The sequence below is a fragment of the Panthera onca genome, chromosome C1 (assembly GCF_046562875.1).
Source record: "Panthera onca isolate mPanOnc1 chromosome C1, mPanOnc1 haplotype 2, whole genome shotgun sequence".
Lineage (NCBI taxonomy): Eukaryota > Metazoa > Chordata > Mammalia > Carnivora > Felidae > Panthera > Panthera onca.
Genome location: NC_138346.1, coordinates 138,397,531 through 138,425,245, shown reverse-complemented (window position 1 = coordinate 138,425,245; position 27,715 = coordinate 138,397,531). Strand labels below are relative to the sequence as shown.

At 32.7% G+C, this 27,715-nt stretch overlaps 1 protein-coding gene across 2 annotated transcripts in view; it reads right to left on the bottom strand.

Annotated features, from left to right (window-relative positions):
• The window catches only part of DPYD (dihydropyrimidine dehydrogenase), an 853,279-nt gene that overhangs the window by 630,574 nt on the left and 194,990 nt on the right, over nucleotides 1-27,715 (bottom strand). For both annotated transcript variants that reach the window (XM_060626444.3, XM_078451629.2), the window contains exon 4: nucleotides 21,348-21,435. In XM_060626444.3, coding sequence (XP_060482427.2) covers nucleotides 21,348-21,435 — 88 coding nt within the window. The remainder of the gene's footprint in view (nucleotides 1-21,347; nucleotides 21,436-27,715) is intronic.

The window sequence follows — 27,715 nt, the reverse complement described above, 5'->3', positions numbered from 1 at the left end:
AAATTGACAGAGGCAGGATTCAAAGTCATATATATGGCCACATATTCCTAAGGACCAAGACATACTCTAATACTAAAGAATACTGGTGATTACCTAATAGATTATAAAATTTAGTTGCAGTATTATTTTTCAGATATAGTATGTATCTTTATGTAAAACACAAAAAGCTGTTTTCAGTATAAATTGAAGGGCATGTAGCTAGCTCACTAATTATGCTTTATAATTTATTAGATGACTTTTAAAAATATTTCCCTTAGTTTTTATGTTTCCATCAATTCAATGAAAAGTTGTTATAAGGTGAGAGTCTTTTTGTCTTAAATCAAGAGATTAATCTGTTTCTTCCTCCAATTTGGTCATATTTAACACTGTCTTTGTGAAATCCTTTGCTGGTGTCACAGATAGAGGCTAATAGTAAAACACTATCTCAACAAAGTATAATTTTCAAAAGTTAACACAGGATACCCTTTCACATTCAGAAGGTACATGTCTCAAAAATTTTACTTCACTCAATAAATAAGGAATCATTAAGATGGTAAAGGTGATTCAAAGAGCATTTGAGGCTGACAGGGCTTAAATGCTAAACTCACAAAATATTTAACAATTCATACCAATTCTTCACAAATGGTTCCGAAATATATACATGGAATATATCTCAGGAATGCAGGGTTGGTTTATCACCTCCCAAATCGATTAATATAATATACTGCATCAATAGAATAAAGGACAAAAATCACATAATCATCTCCAAAAATGCAGAAAAACCATTTGACAAAATCCAATATTCCTCATGATAAAAACTCACAACAGACCTTAAAAAGAAAGCCACTAATTCAGTTTAGAGGTGAATAAAGGATATCTATTTAAACACCATAGCTAACATCTCTCTTTATGCTGAAAACTGAAAGCTTTCTTCTTAGGATTAGGAACAATACAAGGATGTGCTTCTATCCAGCACAGTAACAGAGGTTTTATCAAATAATTTGGCAAGTAAAGGAAGTAAAAGCTATTCAGATTGGAAAGTAATAAGTAAAACTATTTCTACTTGTAGATGAAGTGATCACGTAAATAGAAAATCCTAAATTCCACTAAAGAATTATTAGCAATGTGATGCTTAATTTTGTGTCAATCTGACTTTGTTATGGGATGCCCACATTAAACATTAATTTGGGGTGAAGGCATTCCATATGAGATTAGGATTTCCATATAAACACTGTGAAGGCATTTCCATATGAGATTAGGATTTATATTGGTAAACTCTGTAAAGTAAACTGCTCTCCCTAATTGTCACTCAACTGAGTGGACATGAACAAGAAGACTTGAATAGCACAAAAAAGGTGAGAGCAAGAATATGTATATGTTCATTCTGTTTCCAAGGAGAACCCTGACCAATACAGCACTAATAGTGACTATAACCAGTTTATAGGGCATAAGATCCATACACAATAATCAACTGTATTTCTACACACAACATATAAAACAATTAATAAAAATGAAATCAAGAAAATAATTCTATTTAATAAGAGAATCAAAATATAAATTAGACTTTATTTGCCAAAAATGTGTGAAACATATGTTCTGAAAATAGAACAATGATGAAAGAAACTAAAGAAAACCTAAATAAATTGAAAGACAGCCCATGACCCATGATTATGAGTTAGAAGACTTATTATTAGGATAACGATACTCTTCAAATTGACCTACAGCTTAGAGCAATCTTGTCAAAATCCTAGCAGATTTCTTTGCAAAAATTGGCATATTGACCTCAAATTTGTATGAAAATCCAAGGGAACCAGAATAGGCAAAACAGCCCTGAAAAATAAGAAGAAACATGGAAGGACTGCATTTCCTGATTTTCAAAATTTATTATGAAGCTGTGGTAAAGAAGATATTGTGGCATTGGCATAATAATACACATACAAACCAATAGAACAGAATTGACAGTCTAGATAGAGCCTTAATATTTATGTACAGCTGATTTTTTTGACAAGGGTTCTAAGACAATTCCATAGAGAAAGAATATTCTCCTCAAAAAATGATGTGATAACTGAATATCAATATGCAAAAGGATGAAGTTGATCTCTAGTCCACCATACATAAAAATTAACTAACAATAGATTATAGATCTAGATGTTAGAGATGAATCTATAAAACTCTTAGAAGACAATATACGAATAAATCTTTAAGACTTTGGATTAGGCCATTGTTTTTAGATATGACAACAAAAGCACAAGCAACAAAAGAAAAACAGATAAATTGCATTTCATCAGAATTTACAACTTCTATACTACCAAGAACACCATCAAGAAAGTTAAAAGGCAACCCACAGAAGAGGGAAAAATCATATATGATAAGAAATTTTCATCTAGAATATATAAAGAACATTTATAACTCACTAATAAAAAGATATTCAATTAAAAAATGAACAAGGGTTTAAAAAAAGAACAATAGTTTAGTATAAACAATTCTCCAAAAATATACAAATGTCCAATAAGCACAAGTGTTGCTAAACATCACTGGCTTTAAGAGAAATGCTTGTCAAAATAATGAGATACCACTTAGTACCTACTTGGATGGCTACAGTCAAAAAGACATACAATAAAAAATGTTGACATGGATGTGGAGAAATTGCAACAATCATACAATGTTGTCAGGATTGAAAAATGGTGTCTCTGCTTTGAAAAATAGTTTGACAGTTCCTCGCAAGATTAAAAATAGAGTTACCATATGATTCAGCAATTCCATTCTTTGGTGTACGCTCAAGAAAATTTATAACATCTGTCCATATAAAATTTCATACATTAATGTTCAAAGTAGTGTTATTCCTAATACCTAAAATATGGAAGCAACCTAAATGCCCATGACTGATGAAGGGCTAAAAAATGTGATATATCCATATAATCAGATATTATTTAGAAATAAAAAGAAATGAAGTAATGATATATTCTAAAATATAGCCGAACCTTGAAAATATTATGCTAAGTTAAAGATGCCATTCACAAAAGATCACAAATTATGTTTTCATTTATTGTAAATGTCCAGAATAGGCAAAACTAAAGAGACAGAAGGCAGACTGGTAGTTGCCTAGGGCTAGGGATCTGAGAAAAAATGTAAAATATCTACTGGGATATTTGGGATTATAAAAATATGCTCAATTTGACTGGGATTATAGTTACATTTCTGAACATATACTCACTATCATTGAATAATAGTACACTTTACATTGGCAAATTGTATGAGCTATGAATTTATCTCAATAAAGTGTTACATTTTTAAAAGTACACTTACATGACTGGAAATTATATAGGGGATTTAATAAAGAAATAAATCTGATTTATAATTTAAAATTAGAAGTAAATAATTTAAATTACAAATAAAAATCATAAATAAAATTGCTAGATTAGATACAAAACCATGCAGTATCCTGGAGAGCAATAAAACATAACTCTTGGAATTATCTTTTATACTGAACAGAAAAAATTTGCATTTCTACTCCACACAAATCTAAAAGTTAAGATGTTTGAACTTTTATTTAAACTTTATTTATTTTTTTAAGCAATCTCTACATCCAATGGAGGGTTCAAACTCATGACCCTGAGACCAAGAGTCACACACTGCTCAGACTGACCCAGTCAGGCACCCCTTAGATTTTTTATTATTCTTAATTTTAATTCCAGTATAGTTAACAGTGTTATGTTAGTTTCAGGCATACAATTTAGTGATTCAACAATTTAAGATATTACTCAATGCTCATCAAGATAAGTGTACTCTTAATCACCTTCACCTATTTCACCAATGCTCCCCCCCACCTTCCCTCTGATAGCCATCTGTTTATTCTCTATAGTTAGACTCTATTTTTTGTTTTTTCTGTTTTTTTTTCTTTGTTCACTTGTTTACTTTCTTAAATTACACACACAAGTGTAATCATATAGCATTTGTCTTTCTCTAACTGGCTTAATTCACTTAGCATTATACTCTCTAGATGCATCCATTGCAAATGGCAAGATTTCACTATTTTTTATGGTTGAATAATATTCCATTGTGTGTGTGTGTGTGTGTGTGTGTGTGTGTGTGTGTGTACATACCAAATGTTCATCTGTAGATGGACAATTGGGCTGTTTATAAAGCTGCAATAGGGGTGCCTGGGTGGCTCAGTCGGTTAAGCATCTGACTTTGGCTCAGGTCATGATCTCACGGTTCGTGGGTTCGAGCCCCGCGTCAGGCTCTGTGCTGACAGCTCAGAGCCTAGAGCCTGCTTGGGATTCTGTGTCTCCCTCTCTCTCTGCTCCTCTTCCACTCATGCTCTCTCTCTCAAAAATAAATAAACATTAAAAAATTTTTTTAAAGCTGCAGTAAATATAGGGGTACATATATCTCTTCGAATTAGTGTTTCAGTGTTCTTTGGATAAATACCCAGAAGTGTGATTACTGGATCAAATGATAGTTCTTTTTTTTTAACAGTGTAAGATGATTCCCCTTTTCCCACATCCTTGCCAATACCTGTTGTTTCTTGTGTTGTTAATTTTAGCCATTCTGACAGGTGTGAGGTGGCATCTCATCGTAGTTTTGATTTGTATTTTCCTGATGATGAGTGATGCTGAGAATCTTTTCATGTGTCTGTTAGCCATTTGTATGTCTTCTTTGGAAAAATATCTACTCATGTCTTCTGCCCATTTTTTTAATTTATTAATTTTTGGGGTGTTGAGTTTGATAAGCTCTTTAATGGCTGACTGTCTAAAAAAATCCTATTGCATAATTAGAAGTGTCCTAGTAATATAAAAACACTATCATGAGAAAAAAATGTCAATTGTAGATTACTTTTAAGGATATTGGAGGGGAGGACACAGAAAGAACAGATCCTAATTAAATGACTAAGGATCCTCCACAACAATACTGATTATCTTATGATCCTCAAATTGAATTTTAATACTGAATGTAAAACAATGATCCAAGAAGAAAAAAAAGATATGTTTGAAAAAATACAACAAATAAAACACTTAAAATTACACTTATGGCTCATGATTTGCTATAGTTGTCAAAGCACGAGGCTTGATCTATCACAGCATATCACTGACGATAAAACTGTCTAGTATTTCTTCAACCATCTCTTGATCCCAAGTACAGCTCTTACACCAAAATAAAACTGTAGGAGATTATGACATTTAAAAAAATACTAAGAATCATTGAATATTTCTTAAATAATAGGCACAATGGGATTTGAAAAAAGAAAAGGGAAACAAAGAAAAAGAAGCATATGCTCCATGACATCGAGATGTTTTGGTAGCAGAGTGAAAAGTCACTTCAGGATGAGGTTTAGAATCTGCTTTAAGTGGGTGGCAATCAAAGTGATTCTGAAGTGACAGGACTAAGAGATGAGAGGGAGTGGCATACAAGTTATGCTGGACTGACATGAGTGAATAATTTTAAAAGTTCAGAATATGTCTTGGCATAATGATTTAGACAGTTGGCTAGAGTTGTTCATTGACTCATGTGAAATGATTATAAGATATATTTTGGATGTATTTGGACCAAATTGTGGAAAATTTTGATGTCCAATCTAAGGGTTTAGTATTTCATTGAGGCTTTTTAATAGAAGGGTGCTGGCACTAAAAGAATAATTGGGAAGATATTGTATAGATGCTGTGAAAACTCTCAGAAAGGAGAAAGAGGGAAAGTGAAGAAGAAAACATAATACCTAAACAAACAAAAAAACCCAAATGCACTGTATCACCGGATACACAAACATGGTTTTGAAAACAGGCTGAGCCAACATCAAGCAATGATTCAGAAGTCACCTTTGCACTCTGCCTCTCACAAATAACTTTGAAGAAATGGTAGAGAACTCTGCAGTGTAGGAAGCTGGGTACTCTGAGTCAAAGACATTCAGAAACCTGTTAGAAAGGGAACACCTCCTCAATTCTTCCCATCAAGAACACAAGATCAATAACAATTTTTTTCTCTCATAGTAAGTGGGAAGATTTCTTCAGTTCTCTTTCTAAACAAGAGGTTTGACTCCTATTCTGTGAGCTCTTAAACCTTTCTAAAAGCAAAGGCTGTAAGATTTAAATTTAGAAGGGTACTTTAAAGATGCCCCAGCAGTCTCCTTCTAGAAAATACACAATCACTTCAACTGTTTTCTTCATGTTGTTCGATCATTCACAAGCATTTTAGTCTTCAATTGTGTGAAGAAAAATGTACGGGGTTATGTTAGGAGGTATAAAAACTAAATATCTGATCTTTTGTGCACAGATTTGTTTTATATATAAAGCATGAGGACTTTTACTCCTTGTTTAAGCAAAAGTCTAAAACACAAATGATGTTTGACATGTTTGTTGCTTTTATATCAACACAAAAGTATAGGCATTGAATGTTCTCTAGTCCATTAACTTACACATATTTTGCAGGTGTTGAATTTTCTATTACTCATTGGAGTTTTTAAAGCTTGTTCAAAGATACAACATGTGCCATTTTCATGTGAGTTAATTTTAAGACAAGTTAAGTTTTATTCTTTGCTTTTTATTTTAAAGTTATAGCTTGAAATTGCATTAGCATCATCTTTCTACAATTTAATGGTTTAAAGTCATTATCAAGAAACATGAGAAACTCACAAGCCAGCTATCGTCTCATATGTTATAACAAATTTAACCAATAGTCCTATCATATTTGGGCCTTTATATCATCACAACATTATCAAAACAGCTGGTGGATTTATTTTAAAGTGTTCTTGCTTTTTCCAATGAGAATTTTCACAGATGGAAGCACCCTTCCAAGATAAACTCCAATCTGTTGTATTTAAAAACTACTTGGGGAACTTCAATAAGTTTGCATGTGTGAGAAGGGTGAATTAACATTACTTATACTTCTAGATTGAGCTGTCTAATAGCAAGTGTGCTAATGTACATTAATTTAATACAAAATGTCCCCAATAGCACATACAGAAAGTACAGGCACAGGGAACACTGTCAAGTTGTCACCATCTCTCAGTAAACAACCCATGGGTATTCACACATTTGGCAAAGGAGAGTGGGAACCTGTCATTAGCAGAACACACAAAAACTCCTGCCCTCACAGTATTCACCCTCTTCTGGAGACAAATGTGGACAGAATAGGTTTGGTGGTTTTACTCTGAAAACCCTCTCTTCATATCTCAGGCATACTAAATTTTAGGAAAGTTTTTCACAATATGATTAGACTTTAGAAATATGAATTAACTTTAGTCCTATGCAAACTGAATGTGTAAGGGAAGAATTAGTCTTGTAGAAAAGAAAATTTTTTATCTGACCTTGAGATGCTAAACTAGGAAATACATGTGAATGTGCACACAGGTGCACATGCAGGCTTTGAAGCCATGCACTTCTGGATTTAAATCCTGCTTATATCCTACTGGGGTGGGGGGGGGGGGAATGTAGTATCTCTTAACCTCAGTTTCATCACTTGAAAAATGCAGATCAAAATTCCTTCTTAATTAATCATGTATACACTTTTTTTTTTTAATTCGACACATCACATGCCTAGTGCATTATGTAACATAGATCTAGCAAAAAGGTTTCCTTAAAAAGTTAATCCTAAGGGTTTAAGATTTTAAAGTTTATTAAAGAAAAATTCATGTTAGGAAGTAGAAGAAGACAGACAACAAGAAAGAAGTAAAAACTATACAAAGAAAAACTATAATCAACATATTAAGCCATAGAAAGAAATGGTATGGACACATGTAGACAGAGGGAGGATTCTTTATATACCTTATAGAAATTGTAAAAATACCACCTCTACTTCTCCTCTTTTCTGGATCGTATCCACTCTTAACTGTTTAACTGACTTGAAAAGCTATTAACTTTCCCCATTAGTTAAGAAAACTGAGTGCATATGTGTACAAGTATTCCATTTATGAATCATCAAGTGTTTATTGAACATCTACTACATGACACTATTGGTAACCACTAGATATTCATAAAGAATCAGTATTTGTGCCTCTAGACTGTTCCCATTAAATTAAATAAACTTTTTCATCTATACCAAAAATCTACCCTTTTCATACTTTCTATCATTGCTCAAATGATAGTTCCTTTAAAAAGCTTTATTAATATTTCAGCCATTTTCTAATTAGAAGCATAAGGCCAGAATGTTCTTTGAACTACACCCTTTTGATCATTGTATTTGTTAATATACATTTACAGTAGTTGTATATTTTTTCTGACATGTATCTTTTATTATATTTTTAAAATTTTCTTGAGGTCAAAGATGATCTCTAATCTATATTCCTTGCCTATAAGCAGGTAGTGGACTATAAGACTAGAAACTCAATTGATTACTGTTTATATTTTAATATAAGAAATAAACATTTCTATAAAATTAAAAAAATAAAGTGCTTCACTTGGAGTTAGCAATTTAAACTACATAATGTAAATATCTGCTATAGAAATTTAAAAGCCCACTTTATCCATAGAAAATAAAATGTGCAATAGATTTTGTAAAAATTTACAGAGGTATTTTTTCTTTCCAATAGGTTATTAATAAATATTAAAATAATAGGATGCAAGATTTTATTTAGTTGAATGCTATAGTTTGTGTATAATAATAGATCATAATTCAGATATAATTTCTTCAAGAAGATAGGATACTTTCTATATCTAAACTTAAATTCAAATAAAGAAATATTTGTTAAGAGTTAATGACCATTAAAACTTAAAAAAAAGGCAAGTAGAAATCTACACATATCATTTATATAGATCATTTAACTTGAAAGCAAATGAAAATGTTTTAATATGAGAAATTACTGAAGGTGAAATAAAATTAATATTGTTAGAACATCCAATACGTATATAGTACTCCCCTATAATCTGTGGAGGATACATTCTAAGACCTGCAGTGGATGCCTGAAATCATGGATAGTACTGAACCCTATATATGATTTGTTTTTTCCCATACATACATACTTATAATAAAGTTTAATTTATAAATTAGGCACAGTATGAGATTAATAATAAAATAGAACCATTATAGCAATATGCTGCAAAAAAGTTATGTTAATGTGATCTCTCTCTCAAAATATTTTATTGTATTATACTCACCCTTCTCTTCTGATAACGTGAGATGATAAAATGTCTGTATGTTGAGATGAAGTGAGTAACACAGGCATTGTGATGTAGCATTAGGCTACTATCGACCCTCTGATGATTTATCAAGAGGAACATATGCTTCCCAACACTGGTTGGCCATGGATAACTAAAACCATGGAAAGTGAAGCTGATGACAAGGGGTGGGGGACTACTATATAATATAAAATATTTTTCTCTAATTTTATATTCTAACACCTCACTGAGATGAATTTTCCTTAAAACCCAACTAGACTGTATATATTTTCAAAGATAACCAGAATTATGGCTTAAATATGATTCTTTTTACTTAGACAGTTAAGAATATACACACATTGGGGCGCCTGGGTGGCGCAGTCGGTTAAGCGTCCGACTTCAGCCAGGTCACGATCTCGCGGTCCGTGAGTTCGAGCCCTGCGTCAGGCTCTGGGCTGATGGACGGCTCGGAGCCTGGAGCCTGTTTCCGATTCTGTGTCTCCCTCTCTCTCTGCCCCTCCCCCGATCATGCTATGTCTCTCTCTGTCCCAAAAATAAATAAAAAAACGTTGAAAAAAAAAATTAAAAAAAAAAAAAGAATATACACACATTGTATTCTAAAAGGGCACTGGATGTCTAGGAGTTTGAAGTAGAAATTTAAGTATCTGGTTGTATCATTTCACTTCATAGATCTTCCTCTTCTGAAAGATGTTATACTATCAACAAAGTTACAACATACATGTTACTGGCTACTCAGAAAATATAATTGAGAATTACTCCATCTCAATTTAAAATATAAGTGACTACTACTTGGCAACAGAGAGAAAAACTATGGAGGTTTTTGTTGTTCTTTCTGTTTGTTTGTTTGTTTGTTTAAAAAAATAGTTATTTTGGGGCACCTGGGTGGCTCAGTCGGTTGAGCGTCCAACTTCAGCTCAGGTCATGATCTCATGGTTCATGAGTTTGAGTCCCGCATCGGGCTCTGTGCTGACAGCTCAGAGCCTGGAGCCTGCTTTGGATTCTGTGTCTCCCTCTATCTCTCTGCCCCTCCCCCGTTCATGCTCTGTCTCTGTCTCTCTCTCTCAAAAATAAATAAAAATTCAAAAAAATTTAAAAATAGTTATTTTAAAAAACAAAAAAGATTCAAGTCAATCAAACTGCTTGCAAAGTTTAAATACATTTACAAGCATACCTTGTAGACATTGCAGTTTCTGTTCCAACCTACCGCAATAAAGCGAATACCTCACAATAAAGTGAATCAAATGAATTTTCTGGTTTACCAGTGCATATAAAGATAATGCCTACAGTATATACTGTAGTCTATTAAGTATGCAATAGTATTATGTCTAAAACAACAATGCACATATCTTAATGTAAAAAAAAAAAACTTCATTGGTAATAAATGTTAACCATTACTCCAGTAATAACTGATCACAGATCACCATAACAAATATAATAATTTAAAGGTTTGAAATATTGTAAGAATTACAAAATATGACAGAGACACAAAGTGAGCAAATGCTGTTGGAAAATGGTGCCAACAGACTTGTTCAGTGCAGCGTTCTCACAAAATTTCAATTTGTACAAAAGCACATTATCTGCGAAGCACAATAAAGTCAAGTGCCATAAAAGAAAGTGTGACTGTATATTCTGAATAACAATAATATGCAATAGGAAAATTATAAACTGAAGGTGGGAGAGCACAAATTATCTCACCCTAAATAATCTTATCCAAAATAAGATTTAAAACAAATTCAGTGACTGTTGTAGAACATTATATGTATAATTACTAATAAAGACAAAATTTCATCATTCACGATATTAGAAATAGACTTAACAGAAACCCATGGGGGAGGGGAAGGAAAAAAAAAAAAAAAGAGGTTAGAGTGGGAGAGAGCCAAAGCATAAGAGACTGTTAAAAACTGAGAACAAACTGAGGGTTGATGGGGGGTGGGAGGGAGGGGAGGGTTGGTGATGGGTATTGAGGAGGGCACCTTTTGGGATGAGCACTGGGTGTTGTATGGAAACCAATTTGACAATAAACTTCATATATTGAAAAAAAAAAAAGAAATAGACTATAACACTCCTATCTTCATCTTTTCAAGCAAAATAAAGTCAGATTATTTTGTGAGAGTTTGCTCTTCATTGACAAGAATATGAGATCCCTTAATTGACAGGGTATTGCAGTGTCTACCATACTGTATTATTATATTGTGGCTCATAAAACCAGCTGTCAGTCACTATTTGTACAGTGAGTACAAATAAATTTACCAGAAAAGTCTCTACTCCATTAATTTAAACCCACTACGACTTTCAAAGTTAAAACTAGTTTTGATTATAATAATTTACTTATATTTTTCAATTTACCAGTTTTCTGAAAACTAAAACCAAATTTCTTTAAGATGAAGTCTACTGTGTTATACATTTTACCCACCATTCAAGATGTTAATAGCACCTACTAAACTGTCATGATAGAAATATGTTGCTTATATGTATATATAAATATAATATCCTCTATATTTTATACCCTATATTTTACATTTATATTTTATACAGTTTATTTTTAATTTTTATTTTATTTACTTTTTGTTTCAATTTTTTATTTAAATACTAGTTAACAAATAGTGTAATATTAGTTTCAGGAGTAGAATTTCGTGATTCATCACTTTCATATAATATCTAGTATTCATCACAACAAATGCCCTCCTTAATGCCCATCACCCATTTAGCCCATCCCCCCGCCCACCTCTCCTCCAGCAACCCACAGTTTGTTGTCCACAATTAAGAGTCCGTTTTATGGTTTGCCTCTTTTCTTTCCCCTATGTTCATCTGTTTCATTTCTTAAGTTCCACATATGAGTGAAATGATATGGTATTTGTTTTTCTCTGATTTATTTCGCTTAGCATAATATACTCTAGCTCCATCCACATTGTTGCAAATGGCAAAATGTCATTCATTTTTACGGCTGAATAATATTCCCCTGTATATATACACCACGCCTTCTTTCACCATTCATCAATCAATGGACATTTGGGCTCTTTCCATAAGAATCTGAATGCATCACTTTGCATTCTCATCAACAGTGTAAGAGGGTTCTCCTTTCTCTGCATCCTCACCAACTTCTGTTGTATCCTGTGTTGTTAATTTTACCCATTCTGACAGGTGTGAGGTATATCTCATTGTAGGTTTTGATTTGTATTTCCCTAATGATGACTGATACTAAACACCTTTCCATGTGTCTGTGAGCCATCTGTATGTCTTCTTTGGAAAAGTGTCTATTCATGTTTTCTGCCCATTTTGTAACTGGATTATTGGTTTTTTGGATATTGAGTTGGTAAGTTCTTTACAGATTCTGTATACTATCTATCAGATATGTCATTTGCAAATATATTTTATATTTTAATAATGACTAATAACAAACACACTTTATATGGTGTAGTGTGATGCAGACCTAAAACACACTGGTGAAAAAATGAAAAAATAAGGAAAATTCAGTTATTCTATCAAGTAGTCATGGGATCTGGGATAAGTCACTTAGCCTTGCTTGGTTTCAGATTTCTTTTCTATACAATGAGATAGCAAGACAGATTAAAATTCCATTTGTCTAGATTCTGTTACATTGATTTTGACCTATTACTATTAAAATTATTCTAACTAGTATCTTATGTGTTCACACAGATTTTCCATAGTCCTAATTATACTATAGAAAAAAGTTGTGATGCCAGTTTAATTTACATATACATACATAAGACTAGATATCACTGTTCTATTTTTAAAATAATTGAAGTTTTTAAAAATATTTACTGAGGCTTATGTTTAAATGTGTCCCATACATAACATACAACCGCAAACAATGTGGTATTACTTGTTTCATATAAAATTGGCTTAAGTTGTATAATGGAAATCTTTTCTCATTTAGTTATAGTGACATAACTTTTACATTTTATATCACTTACATTTTGTAACAGACTGACTTGACTAACAGGGCTTTGAGTTACAGAAGGTTTTTCAGAAATAAATGTTCATCTTTTGAAATAAATATGAAGAAAAGGAGTTACTATTACACACTGTATTAGCTGTGATTAAAAGTAAAAATGTAACCTTTTAAAGGTCCAAAGACAGATATTACAAAACAGAAACAAGATAGATTTTGCATGAGCATTAATGACTCAATAGACAATGTAATATCCATTTATCTTTTTCAGCACAAGAAAGAAGATGGGACATTTTGAAAATAATATTCCAGTCTTTTAACACATGTAAATTCAGTGTCCTATCATTTTCCAGATTCAATATTGGGAAGTTATATATTAAAATTAAAGACTGAATTCTGGAATACACAGTTAATGTTATAGCAACGGATAAATGAATGAGGCAAAATGGGCATACATTTGCATTAATAATTTTAAATTAATGTTTTAGTATACTCTGAACACAATGTTCAATAATTATTTTTAGAGCCTTTTTATTTTATAAAATTAGTTTTATATGCAGAAAAGAGTTAGGATATTCTGAAAATAAATGTAGTATCAGGAAAATGGCTTTAGTTAATGATAAGGTGTATAACTCATTATAGTAATTAAAATACCTTGGTCCTGTCAAAGATAGATTGCTAAGACAAATAGAGGGTTTGAAAACATACCTAAATAAATATGGAATTAAATATATGATAAATGTGGCATTTCAGGACATTGGGAGAATATATTCTTCAAGGAATTTTGAATTATTACTTATTTAGAGGGAAAAAAGTTTGGATCTTTTTCTGTTTACACTAAAATAAAAACTTAGAATAGGGCTTGTCACATTTTACTCTGTATCCTCTCAGCTTGATTATATTTTATTTTACTAGTGAATTTTATTATTTTTTTAAGAGAGAGGGAGAGAGAGAGGGAGTGGAGGAGGGACACCGGGAGAGGGAGAGAATCTTAGGCAGGCTCCATGCTCAGCACTTGACATAGGGCTTGACCTCTTAACCATGAGATCATGGCCTCAGCCAAAATCAAGAGTCAGACACTTAAGTGAGCCACCGAGGTGCCCCTACTTTATTATTTTTATTTAAAAATATACATATTCATTGTAAAATAACATGGAGGTTTGTAAAAAAAAAAGTTAATAACTTCTCTTCACCTCTCCTTCAACCTCAATCAACTCAGGAAACTAGTTTAAATTATATGTCTATGCCATGTTTTGTTTATAACTGGGTTTTATTTCTAAACATAATATTATGTTATCCATATTAGTATGCAACTTACTTTTTTTCACTTAATAGAGATACCCTTCTATGTCAATAAATACAATAATAACATATTTTAAGAATAGCCTCATAACATTCCATAATATGAATATAAAAATATAGTAAATAATATATAATATATAATAAATAATATAGAGTTAGCAATTTTTATAATGATGGACACGATATCATCTCAAGTTTTTGCTACTTCAAATGATGCTACAATTTCTATAAAATAGAGTGTACACGTGCCATGATATGGTGGTACCTTCATTTCTCTAGGAAGAGCACATAATACAGCATTCTTAGCACAATGGTATATATGTTTATAATTTAGAAACATATTTCTACTGCATGAGGTTTCTTGTTTCCTTTCAGCTAAATAGCATAGGAGGTTATTAAACTTTTTTTTTTTTAATTTTAGAGTGAGACATAGAGTGTATACATGTGAGCAGAGGAGAGAGACAAAAAGAGAGAGAATCCCAAGCAGGCTCCATGCTCAGCACAGATCCCAAAGCAGGGCTCTATCTCATGACCCAGGGATCATGACCTGAGCTGAAATTAAGAGTTGGTCACTTGGAGCTCCTGGGTAACTCAGTTGGTTAAGTGTCTGACTTCGGCTCAGGTCATGATCTCACGGTTCATGGGTTCGAGCCCTGTGTCAGGCTCTGTGCTGACAGCCCAGAGCCCAGAGTCTGCTTCAGATTCTGTGTCTCCCTCTCTCTCTCTGCCCCTCCTCTACTCGCGCTCTGTCTCTGTCTCTCAAAAATGAATAAACAATAGGAAAAAAAAGTCACTCAAGTGACTGAGCCACCCAGGTGCCCAGAGGTTATTAAACTTTTTAACTTCAATAATCTGATGAGAGAAAGTGGTGTCTCATCCTTTGATTTATATATTTCTGGCTAATATAGAAGTAAGAAATCTTTAATACGGCTATTAATCATTTGCACTACCTCTTTGTAATGTTTACGACCTTCTGCCCATGTGTATACTGGGTTAGGCTATTATTCTCATTTAAATACCAAGGAAATTTTTGATAACAGAGAAGTTAATACATGGTACAAAAAAAGAAAACTCACTTGGTCTCAAGTTTGGTTAATTTTTCTTTTAAAATGTTAAAATTTTAGTAGTAAAATTTTTAGTAGTAAAATAGTAAAATTTGTTCTCACATAATTTATGACTTCCAAATTATTTTTAAAACATTTTAATATTTAAAAGTTAGTCCATTTAAAGTTTATGTTACAACTACAAAATAGTAAAATTTACAAAAAATTTACAAAATTTACAAAAAATTTACTATTTACAAAATAGTAAAATTTGTTCTCACATAATTTATGACTTCCAAATTATTTTTAAAACATTTTAATATTTAAAAGTTAGTCCATTTAAAGTTTATGTTACATGGATTAATGAAGGGTTTTAAAAGTAAATTCAAAACTGTGCTGAACTATTTTTCAAAGAAACCATCATTTTCCACTGAACTGAAATACATTCTTCATTACACATTATCTTCTCATATTTACTTGGTTCTCTTTACAGACTTTCATCTGCCTAAGAAATGTATTCCTGTACCAACACTGCATGGCGATTTTAGAAGATGTATAGTTAGTTTCAAGATCTGATGTGGCAAATCTTTTTGTCTTATTTTTCCAAAGGTTTCTTTCTTCCTATAGCTTCCCAATTACTATTTAAGTATTTGTTAATAAAAATCTGTGTTTCAATAGCTCTAGACTACCCATTAGGTCTTAAATTATTGTACTTTTCCACCTGTATTGAGAAATAGTTATTTGTTATTAGATTTAAAAAGTTAGAATTATAGGTAAAATATTTTTAAAAAGTGATCATGGATGTACTCATGATCTGTCATGTCCAAGGACTGAAAATGACAAGGCAATAAGACAGAAAAATAAGTGGAATCATCTTAAAGGCATTTGCTAAACCAGGTGAACACTGGATCCCATTTCCAGGTCCTCTGAGAACATAGCAAATATAAATCCCTGGTAAATAAAATGTATTCATTGTGATCCTCACAGAATTTCCACAGATAAAGCTTCAAAGAAAATCAGCAAAGTAAAAAAAAATAAATAAACATATGAAGAAACAAAGCATGATGAGTGGAACCAGCAGAACTACAAACAGTATAATCAGACTGATAGAAACTTTAGTGGAACTCCCAGAGTATGAAAAATGAGTATTTTTATATATTTAAAGAAATGACAGGCTTAGAAAATGATTTAAAAGCTAGCAGAGTTTTTAAAAATGCAAAATAAAGAGGATAAGTTAACCGTCATGGAGAACAGAGTAAGAAGGTTTAACATGTATCTAATAAGAGTTCCATAAGGAAATGATGGTCAAAGAGAAAATCCCCCAAATGAGGAAAGTCATCAATGTATAGATTCAAGAACACCAGGGCAAACCAGGCAGGATAAATAAAAAGAAATCCAACTTAGATAAATCACTGTTTAGTTGAACAATGAAAATAAAAAGATCTTTAAAGCACCAAATGAGCAATAATTAAGGTTCAAAGACAGATATTACAAAAGACATGTAATATCAAATGAGAAATAATTAAGTTTCTATTAATTTTTCAATAGCATCAGTGTAAGCAAAAGTAAACTACTTTCCAATGGAAATTCCAATATGGAAAATAAAAAGATTAGAAAAAGAAAAAAAATGAAGAAAATTAGGAAAAATGTGAATAAAGCTAATCAAACATTGACTAATAAAGCATTAACAATACTATGTCTTGGAGTTGTAAAAGGATAAAATTGATATACAGAAAACATTGTTTTATGACTTAGGGACAAGCTTATTTGAAGTATAGTATTTTGTGCTGGAAGACCCACTCAGATGAGTACCCTAAATGATACAGACCCATGCCATAAAGTAGTCATAAAAATTTGAATATATTCAGTCCTAGAAAAATGCATTTTTCACATTATTCAAATATTGTCATCTTAACTGTAAAGGAAATGGACACATGAATTCAGAACTATTTATTTCAACCAAATGGCATATCCAACTCTACAGGATAGTGGCTTGCTTACTCTCTAGAGCATAACAGAGTTTTTAAAAGCTGTGTTCTCTTGAGTGTCATTTTATGGCAGCAGGCAGGTAAGTTTCTGACAGTCCTCTTAGAATGAACAGAGGTGCTCACAGTTATCATCTAGCAAAACAAGTGAGGGAACTAACCTTGGGTACTGAAGGAAACCTTATCTCTACCTTTTTATTTTACACATCTAAAATATTCATATTTTCAAACACTATAGCATATTAAGTTATGGACTTCCTAATATTTTTTCATCTCCTTATTTCTCTGTCATAATAGTGGGAGAAAGCCTAATGGTCTTACATAATAAGTTATGTGTTTGGACATTAGTTTCTAAGACCTAGGAAGCCACTACTGTTTTTTTTTTTTTTTTTGAACAAGAGAGTAATATAATTAGAGCTATGCTTTTAGAAGATTATTCTGGAAGTGATCAACATTTTACTTGATAAAGGTATTAAACCACTTAGCCACTGCAATTGAAAAGCAAACTCAAAAGGAGGATGAAGTAAATCTACTGACTGCACTTCTGTTTTGTAACACTTGCATCAGGTACATGCATGTGTGTGTATATGTGAGTATACACACAGACACGCACATATATCAGTATTTTAAATTAAAATATTGTTGTCAATAGCATTTATCAAATGAATTCTGCTGGTTAAATTTCATTGCTCCTCTGACTTCTAGTTACTTTCAGTAGAGTTCTATGATAAATAAGAGATTTTTATTTTACATCGATTCATTTAGTCAGCTTTTCTGTAATATGTGTTATTAAATTTTTTTATCTAGGTATAAAAGCCACACAAATCTGGGCACACAGACTCCATAAAATATGCAAATAGGTGGAAAAATCAATGCTTTACAATTGTATTGAAAATTTTGAAAAGAGAAAGTATCTCTATTATTTAAAATAAAGCATCATGAAACAAAAGAACATTTTTAAAAACAGTGATTCTTTTTCATTACATTTATAGACTGGCCTCATGCATTCTGATATAAAGTGCTGTTTGTTTTTTTTTTTTTTCCAAAGGGAAGCTATCAAGAAATATAACCCAGTATTCACAGTTTGATGACTCTGAAACGTGTACTTCCGATTGAGAGATACAATTGAGAACAACAGCCTGCATGAATGAAACAGAGAAAAACTGACTGAGGAGGTACAATGGAATTGACTGTACCTTTGAAAACTAGAGCTGTAATCCAGTTTGTAAGAAAATAAAGAATGGAAGTATTGGCCTAAACTCCACTGAATCACAGAAACCTAACACAATACAATACAAGTGACATCCTTTTCTCAAAGAGGCACAAGGCTCATTGAGTCTGGCGATTCAATTACCCTCTCAACCTGGAAAGAACCCCCCTCCTGAGTTGAGGTCCACTGGCAGAGCAGTGTGGGACAGCCTACATTGTACACAGCTGGTAAATACCTAAAAAGCTGAAGGCTTTAAAGAACAAGAATCTCTGACCTTTTATGATTACTACAGTGATTCTTCAACAAAACACTACTTAACGATAGAATTCCCTAAATGTCTATAGAAAAATCACATTTTCAATTAAACTTCTCCAAATATTTTCTCTTCATATAAAATCTGTTTAAATAAATAGCTAAGTATAACACTTCATTAGGAAATAAAGAAAACAAATTAATGAAACAGAAAGTTTTTCTAAAATAGGCTTCTGGGGCGCCTGGGTGGCGCAGTCGGTTAAGTGTCCGACTTCAGCCAGGTCACGATCTCGCGGTCCGTGAGTTCGAGCCCCGCGTCAGGCTCTGGGCTGATGGCTCGGAGCCTGGAGCCTGTTTCCGATTCTGTGTCTCCCTCTCTCTCTGCCCCTCCCCCGTTCATGCTCTGTCTCTCTCTCTGTCCCAAAAATAAATTAAAAAAAAATAAATAAATAAATAAAAAAATAAAATAGGCTTCTGATCTTACTTAGACATTTTATAAACTTCTCAAAGAATACCATTATTCCATTTGTCTTTTTTTTTTCCTATAAAATTGTATAAACCTTGAATGAATGGAGAATATGCTAATGAGAATCACAATATCAATAATGAATTTTGGAATATCTAGGGAACATCCAGCCAGCATGGATCATAATTGTAATACTGTCTCATGCTTAAAGTCAAGGCTGGTACCTTGGAAATAATTTTAGCCAAAACACATTAGACTTCAAACTCTGGACATTTTGTTTCACTCCTTTTCTGTGAAGTCATTATTAAACAAAGAAGGTTTCACATATAAGTTTCACATAAATTATTTATTTTCACATATAAGACAAAGGTCTTGTGATGATAGATGTGTGGTATACCATGAAGTTAATAAATGAGATCACTTCCTAGAATTCTTCTTCCTAATTACAAAACAAATATAAAGCATTGATAATTTCCTCTATGTCTAGGATTAAGTCTCAAATATTGAGCATAGAATTAATATATTTTCACAAGTGAATCCCAATCTAATTGCCTTGTCTCTTTCCCATCACTCTTTTTTATGTAATCTAGGCCCTTTTACAGCCACAATGAATTTATTACATCTGCCTAAACTTACTACATATATACATTCCTGCTTTTGTGCATGCTGAATACACTTTCTAGATTGCATAGGTTGCAGCACTAACCACATTCAGTTATAGTTAGAGTGTTTTTTTTTAATTTTTTATGTACCTGCTTTTGCGTATAAATTATGAACTTCTAAAAGGCTGGGCTGTAGCAGGGATGCAATACCTGTCACTGTGTTTGGTACATAGCAGCTACTCAATAAATATAACAGCTATAAAAATAGTAATCCCTTGTATACCATTTACCATATTGAATGAATAGGATAATTAATAATTCCATATCAACAAAATATTTTTAAATAATAAAAAATTATTATTTTCTAAAAAATAGTATGTTTGAGATTTTCACATACAAGTATTTAGTTTACACCACAACCTTGTAGGACAGATGCTGTCTTTCTTCCATAAATAAGTGATTTTTCCTGGGTTCACAATAAGTGGTCAATCTAAAATTTAACCTAGACTTAAAATCCTAATAAAGATGACCATGTAGATTAATATCATACTGTATACCTAAGTTTTAACCCTTCTTTTGAAATCTTAAAACTATATAAATGTACCATTTTTCTCTTGAAATACTTTTTTAAAATAATTGACATTGAGAAATGATGTTTATAAAAAAGGTACCTGGTTGTTGAAGGAGCATTTATTGGATTTTTACAGCATTTTAGAACATAAATGTCAAACCTTGTGAAAAAAAGAATTCTCTACATCCTTATAGGAAGACCTCCTTCATCTCCTGCTCATTTGATAAAGCATCAGACACTTGGCGTAGAGCTCACAAATACTCATTTCACAAAGAAAAGATACTATTAATTAATCATTTAATTAATCAAAAATTCACTAAGTGAATGAAAAACTGTGCTTAGTCTTACACTGGTTTAAAAAAAAGGTTAAAACTCCTTTTGTTCTACTTATGCTCGCAAAAGCCTGGTTTCTATTTTTTGGTGTTGGGGTTTTTTGGTTATAAGTCTATCTAGTGTGTATGAATTATTCCGAATCTTAAATAAAATTATTTGAATTTTAGCCCCAGGGAAAAGTCCAATTCCTTGACGTGTCTCAGTGTGTGAGGCTTCATACCAAAACATATTTTAGAGCAGATATTTAATAAATTTGAAATGTGTTTTGATCAATGACAGTTCCTATCTATAAGCATTTACCAAGCTTAAGCTAGAGTCAATCTATTCAGTGAGTGCCTTGGATGAAAAAATCATTATTTTCAACACAAACTAATCTTTTAAATCAATAAACAATAAACATGCATTTTTACAATAATTATATCAAAACTTGGAAGAGGCTAATTAATAAAATGTGCTACATTTTCACATGCCTATAGAAATCACATTTCTAATACTTTAACCCAATTTACCAAGACAGGTCATAGTAGACAGACATCAAGATCAAATGCTGTTAATTTTATTTGCAGAGCTAAATATGAATTTACCTTGTTTGCAATACTTGTGATGAATGATTTGATATCTAGATTAGTTGGACAGCTCTTCTGACAGGGGGCATCAGCACATTTCAGGCACCTAAGAAATAATATAACCAGATTAAAGAAACTACAAGGTAAGTGAGATAATATTATATATATATATTCTCTACCCTACACCCATTCAGAGTTAGCGTCTAGTAAGAACAAATAAAATTGTGCTATTTTTAGGTACAAAATCTTTTTTTAAGCAGTAAACATAGAGTATCTGGGTTTCATTTTTTGTACACCTTCTGAGATGTATAAAATACCACCACTCAGGTTAACTGCCCCTTCTCTCCATGTTCCTCCTAGAGATTAAAAGGATCATATTTATTTAAGATACATCATTCACTCATTTACTAAATCAGTCTTTTTTGACCTCTCACTAAACTGACAATGCTCAGAGAATGCAGTCTTTAATGATAAAAGTTTTGTATGCCTTGAAGCCCGCAATTATTATACACACACAAAAGCAAAGTCTCTGTCATTTTACTGCTTGTAACGTCCTTTCTTCCACCCTTCGTCCCTCCCACTTTGTCTCCCACATTTCTTCTATCCCTCCTTCTTTCCCTCCCATCATCTCTCTCTCCCTCCAATTTTCTGATGTTCTTTAACCTCTAAACTATTCACACGGCAACTGGCCTTTGTAGTACATGCTTCAATGCATAGCCCAGATCCACCCCCTTCCAGAATGAAGCATTTATTCCCCTGCTGCTGTGCCCTTAGTCAAAGAGAACAGGCTCAACCAAGGTCGTGTCCCCTTTCTAGTAGCAGCCTGCTTCCAATTACAGGTCAATGAAGAGGTTAGAGCCCAGTCCCCTTGCCCAGACTTGGGGAACAAGTCTGCAGAAATCCATTGCAGCCTTTATTATGGCTGTCTGTCCAATCCTGATTCCTTCACTGTTGCACAAATGTTGATCTTCTAATAAATTTCCTGCATACTAATCCCATCTCAGAATCTGCTTCCTGGAGAACTGACCAGAGACATGTTAAAACTTTAGTGTACCTAAGGACCAGCTTGGTAAATGTCACAGTTTCCACAGAGGAGCCCCTCCTGAGTCTGAGTTATTGGCTTGGGAAACTATTTTGAAAAAAAAACTAAAAAGCCTTTGAGGTGATTCTGCTATACATGGTTCGATCCACACAGCAAGAATCATGATTGTATAATTACTACTTCAGGACTGAAACCACGGGCTAGAATGGTCCTTAATTTGCACATTATGTGTGTTATTCATTCATTTATTCATTCACTTAATAAAAAATCTAATCAGTCTCTGTTACATGGCAGAACCTTGGATATAAAATTGATGACCACCATGGTCCTACTCTCATGCACCTTGAGATTTGGAGGAAGTTCACACATATAAAAGGCAACTGTAGTTGTCAATGTGAATTTGGGTGAAAATAGCATGCTCAGGGAGGATATCAGAGGAACTGTAGTACTGGAGGCGGAGAGTCAGGGAAAGCTGATTGGGAGGAGTAACACTCAAAAGGAAGAGTGAAGAATGAGTGGGCATTAGGGAAGAGGAAAATGGTGGGATTTGGAGTGTAAGGTCACTCAAGAGAATAAGTCAGTATGTGCCCAGGTCTGGAGAAAAGTACAAGGTACATAAACTAATGCAGTCTGGTCTGTCACACAGGGAGAACAAGAGTAGAGAAGAATCAGGCTGGAAATCTGAAACTTAAGATACACCACTGTCACTCCTGTAAGAAGTCCAGAATTCTCCAAGAATTTCATTGAGAATGAATCCTACACTGCTTGGTGACAAAGGTGACTAGCTAGCTCATTTTCTATCTACTTCCATGTGTAAAGACCTTGGTTCATTTCCTTTGAGAAAACAATACTGGTCTCCTTGTCATTCTTTTGTGAGTAGGAGAGTTCTCTTCATTGTCTGAACCAATTTCTCAGCACCTAATTAATATCTTGTTTTTAAATCTGATCTCTTTCCTCTGGTTTGTGCCCTTAGCCTTCTCTCTAAATTAAATTTTACACAATGAGTACCGAAGGCTTTTCATAATCAATTGTCTTCTCTGAAATGTAGTCATTAAACCTCTCCCCTATCATTTCTCTAAATGCCATTGTTAGATTCACATTTATCATTTAGTTGAATTCCTATCTTCTCATACTTATGATTTTTTCCCTAAAACACTGTCACTGAGTTCAAAAAGAACTTCTTGAAAGTGTAATCAGCAGCATACATTGCAAAACAATGCAAACAGAGCATAATACATGGTCTATTTGGTCTATGATGTTGAAATGAGGTGATACTTTATGTGTTATCTTCACATGGATAAATATGTTGAGCATTATTAGTGGTTTGAAAGGATCTCCTATTATGTAGTAAAATAAAATAGCTAGAAATTTGGCAAATAATATGCCATCTTAAGTATCTTCTAATTTATAAAAAAAAGTCATTTCAACAGTTTTAAAAATATCTGGCAATTCACAGGAATAAAGCAACAAATGTACTTATTTGTTTCATATGTGTATATGTGTGTATATATATATATGTCTGTGTACATGTGTATACATATCACTTATGTCATATAGATTCTGCTTATCCCTAATGAACTCACAAGTTTCCTACCTTTCTTTTTTCTAATACCCAACCTGAATAATAAGGCAATTAAAATATAAAGTTATAATGTCAGCAGGTATGAATGAGCCAAATTAATGCACAGTGTATTGTCCTGTTCTTCTAGAGAAATCTTAAATTCAACATAAACAGATTCACTTAACAGCACTGACAATGTAAGGATTTTTAGTTGTGGTTATTAAGCCTCTTTACCAAATAATTCCCTTTTTATTATTGAGCTAGTTCACAAATAACAGCTGTTGGAAATGTCAGATGTTAATGAGGCAGGGCAATGCAAACCTGAATTGTAGCATTCTTTTTTTCTTTGGTGCCATGAATATGCCAGAATGGGCAGACTCTGATAATAATACCATCTTGCAATTCTCTAAGCGCTCTGCAGACTAAAGTGCATCGGGCTGCCATTAATCCCACTTATCACTCTGACAGCTCAGTAATTACACTACTGCTATAGCCAGGTAGTCCTAATAAAATATCAACCACTGCACTGGAATGCATACTGGTGAGATGTTTTATTAAACTTGGGGGGGGGGGGAGGGTTGATCATCAAGTGACATTAGTGTTGACCTATTTTTCTATTTGACAATAAATTATCCTTTGACCATGCCATAATAGATATTACAGAGTGCATTTACTGTACCAAATCAGAAAGGTACTGCATTACAATGATGTAGGCAAATGGTGTAAATAAAATAGCAGAAATGCATGTCAGAATGTTATTACCTAAATTGCTTTAAATGATTGATACCATGAAAAATCACAGACACAGTACTTAGGGGAATATGTCAACAATTATTGTAAACCACCATTCTACATAAATTTTTCCTAAGAAGTAACATTTAAATTACACTTGTTTTTATCTTCATTCATTTAATTCCCCTTTTATGTTTCAAAGTTACTCTGTTACAATGCAATTTATTTTTAAATGCACTATAAGAGCCAAAAGTTAATTCAGATAAACAATCATGTAATATTTTTAATCCCCAAATAATTATATTTATACCAAAAGGAGTATTTTAGATTTTTTAAAGCAATGAAACATCTTAGATTTTTTACTAGTGATAAACTTTTTTCAATTCCACATTTAATAGAGGGCATAACAATGGATTTCATTAAAAGCAAAATATAGAATCCTTAATAATGTTAATCCTTCATGATTCAACATGACCATAAAAAATGTATGAAAACTTTAGTACTGCTACTTAAGGGACAAAAACTATTAAAGATATAAAGATCTTTCTCCAGGGAAAGGGAGCCATGATTCCTCTCCCCAAATATTAGTGAGCTTGGACAGTTTTACTCTATAGAATAATACCAAAAAAAATTATACTAAGTAAAGAAATGAACATTTCATTCTTTACACATCTGAGAACAGATGCCTGCTTCTTTTATTGTTAAGCATCCATAGCAGCTGGAATTGTGACCTATGCTTGTTAAAGAATTTTCTAATCCATGAGTTTAAATAACAGTTTCTTCCTCAATTTAAAAAAAAAATAAATCAGAGGCACATGGGTGGCTCAGTCAGTTAAGTGTCCAACTCCTGATTTCATTTCAGGTTACGATCTCACAGTTGTGAGATGTAGCCTCACATTGGACTTGGTGCTGGGTGTAGGCTTGTTTAGAATTCTCTTTCTGCTTCTCTGCCCTTTCCCCACTCATATTGCATTGTCTTTGTTTTTTTGCTAGACTGGGTTCAATCAAGTTAGCACTGTTTGATCAGGCTATGTATAATCTATACTAGTCTATATGTAATCAAACTGAGCAAGTTAATATTTACCTAGAAAAATTTTAAGATATTTTCCTAACATTGATGTCGTGTTACCTCAGATCTTTGGAAGATCTACCTTGATTTGGAAGGTCTAACTAACTGAAATGTAGTGGATAGGTATAGGATCTAACCTCCATACCCTATAATCACCAGTATAGGCAAATAGGTAGTCTAATATCCTACCCCAATTTGGCAATATTTCTACTGAAATGGCACATAATTGAATGGAAGGAATGTAAATCAAGGAATGTAAATCAACCCCCCGGGGGGGGGGGGGGGGTTGGAAGTGTTTAATATATATCTGAGTTCCACGGCTTGCAATCCTTGTACCAGATCCCATCACAATGAAAAGACCCAAGAAAGATGGTTGATATCTTTAAAACATAATGAGACCAATTCAATGTTCTGATATATGAAACAGTCAAGAGCAATTCTCAGATTCCAAATATTCTTTTTACATCTCTCAATATTCAATTAATAGCCTCTCCTATATGTTTCCTGACTCTGCTTCTCTAATTACACAACAGATTCTTACTAGCTCAGGGATATTTGGAACTAACTTCGAATATTCCTAATATATATCTTGGCCCAGCTTCTACAGTCAGCTGGCTGGGAAGGTATAGCAACATTGTTAAAGGTAACTGAACTTTTTAAGTTGTGCACCAATCTGTCTTGGTGATGCTGAACCAGTGATATTCATGTTTTAGACTTTTAATAATTACATAATTTGTAGGTAATATTAAAACATAATTTTTAACTAGAGTTATTTATCCTCTAGAAATTACCATTCATTTATAGGTGTTTTAAGACAGTTCAAAACAAGCAAGATTTAGAACAGAACACAATTCATAGGACCGATACTCAAAATATCTTGTTGGATTATCATGATCATGAGTCTAGTGATAAAACATAGTTAAAAACTCTTCTACAATCTTTCTGTAGTCTATACCAGAGAATTACTGGTTTTCTCAGATATGAGTGGCTAAAAAATGTCTTTTACACTTTTTGTATATTTTTAATTAAAAGGAAGGCCTTCAGTTAAATTTTGATACTCATTTTTGATCTTCATATATGACTGATTCTTAAAAATTAATAAGATGGATTTTATTTCCACTTCATAGACGAGAGTATTGAGGCTCCAGAAATCTCCCAGAAGCATAAGGAGACCAGTGGCCAAGGCAGTTGAGGAAACTACTAAAATGCATTTACCACCTTACACTCAGGACTATCCCATTCACGTATGAAGACAGGTTAGAATTTTAAAAGATGATGTTCTACTGACCTTATCTCTTTGCAACATCACTGCCTCCTTGCCAGAGTAATTTGAAGACAGAAAAAAGCAGTTAAGATGTCACAGCTAGAAAAAGGCTACAGTATCCTCTCTCTTGGAGTCCAATTTTAGTTTAAGGAAAAAAAAGTAAAAGGTTTCAAGAAGTTTCTCAAGTCAAGAGGAAAACATTAGGGTTTTACAATCTCACATGGTTTCAAAGGCTTATATAACCTTAGTAGTCATTGAGGCACTAATTCCTAAATTTAGGAAGCTAATTTTATTAAATTTTAATAACTTTGGTATAGCCACTTCTATTAGAAAGATACTTTTCAAACATATTTTATTTTTTTAATTAAGTATGCTAAAAAACCTCAAGAGCAGAAGAAGCCACAAATTCATGTATATCTTATCCTACAAGCAAATAAAATAGTTCCATAAAAACTTAGTGCATACAACCTTCTGAAAAATTTTTAAACACATTTTCCTATTTTACTACACAAAGAGAGTATCATAAGTCTTTGAGGATGCTGCTCTTAAGAGCAGTTTAAACTTAGATTTTTCTCTTTCTTACAAGAGAAGATGGAAATTGAAAATCAGTTTTTGTGTCGCACACAGGTGGAAAAAAGGATGGGGTGGAATCAGTGTACCTGAATAACTGTAGGAAGAGTCGCTGAAAGAAAATAAACACACCACTGCTACATACAGA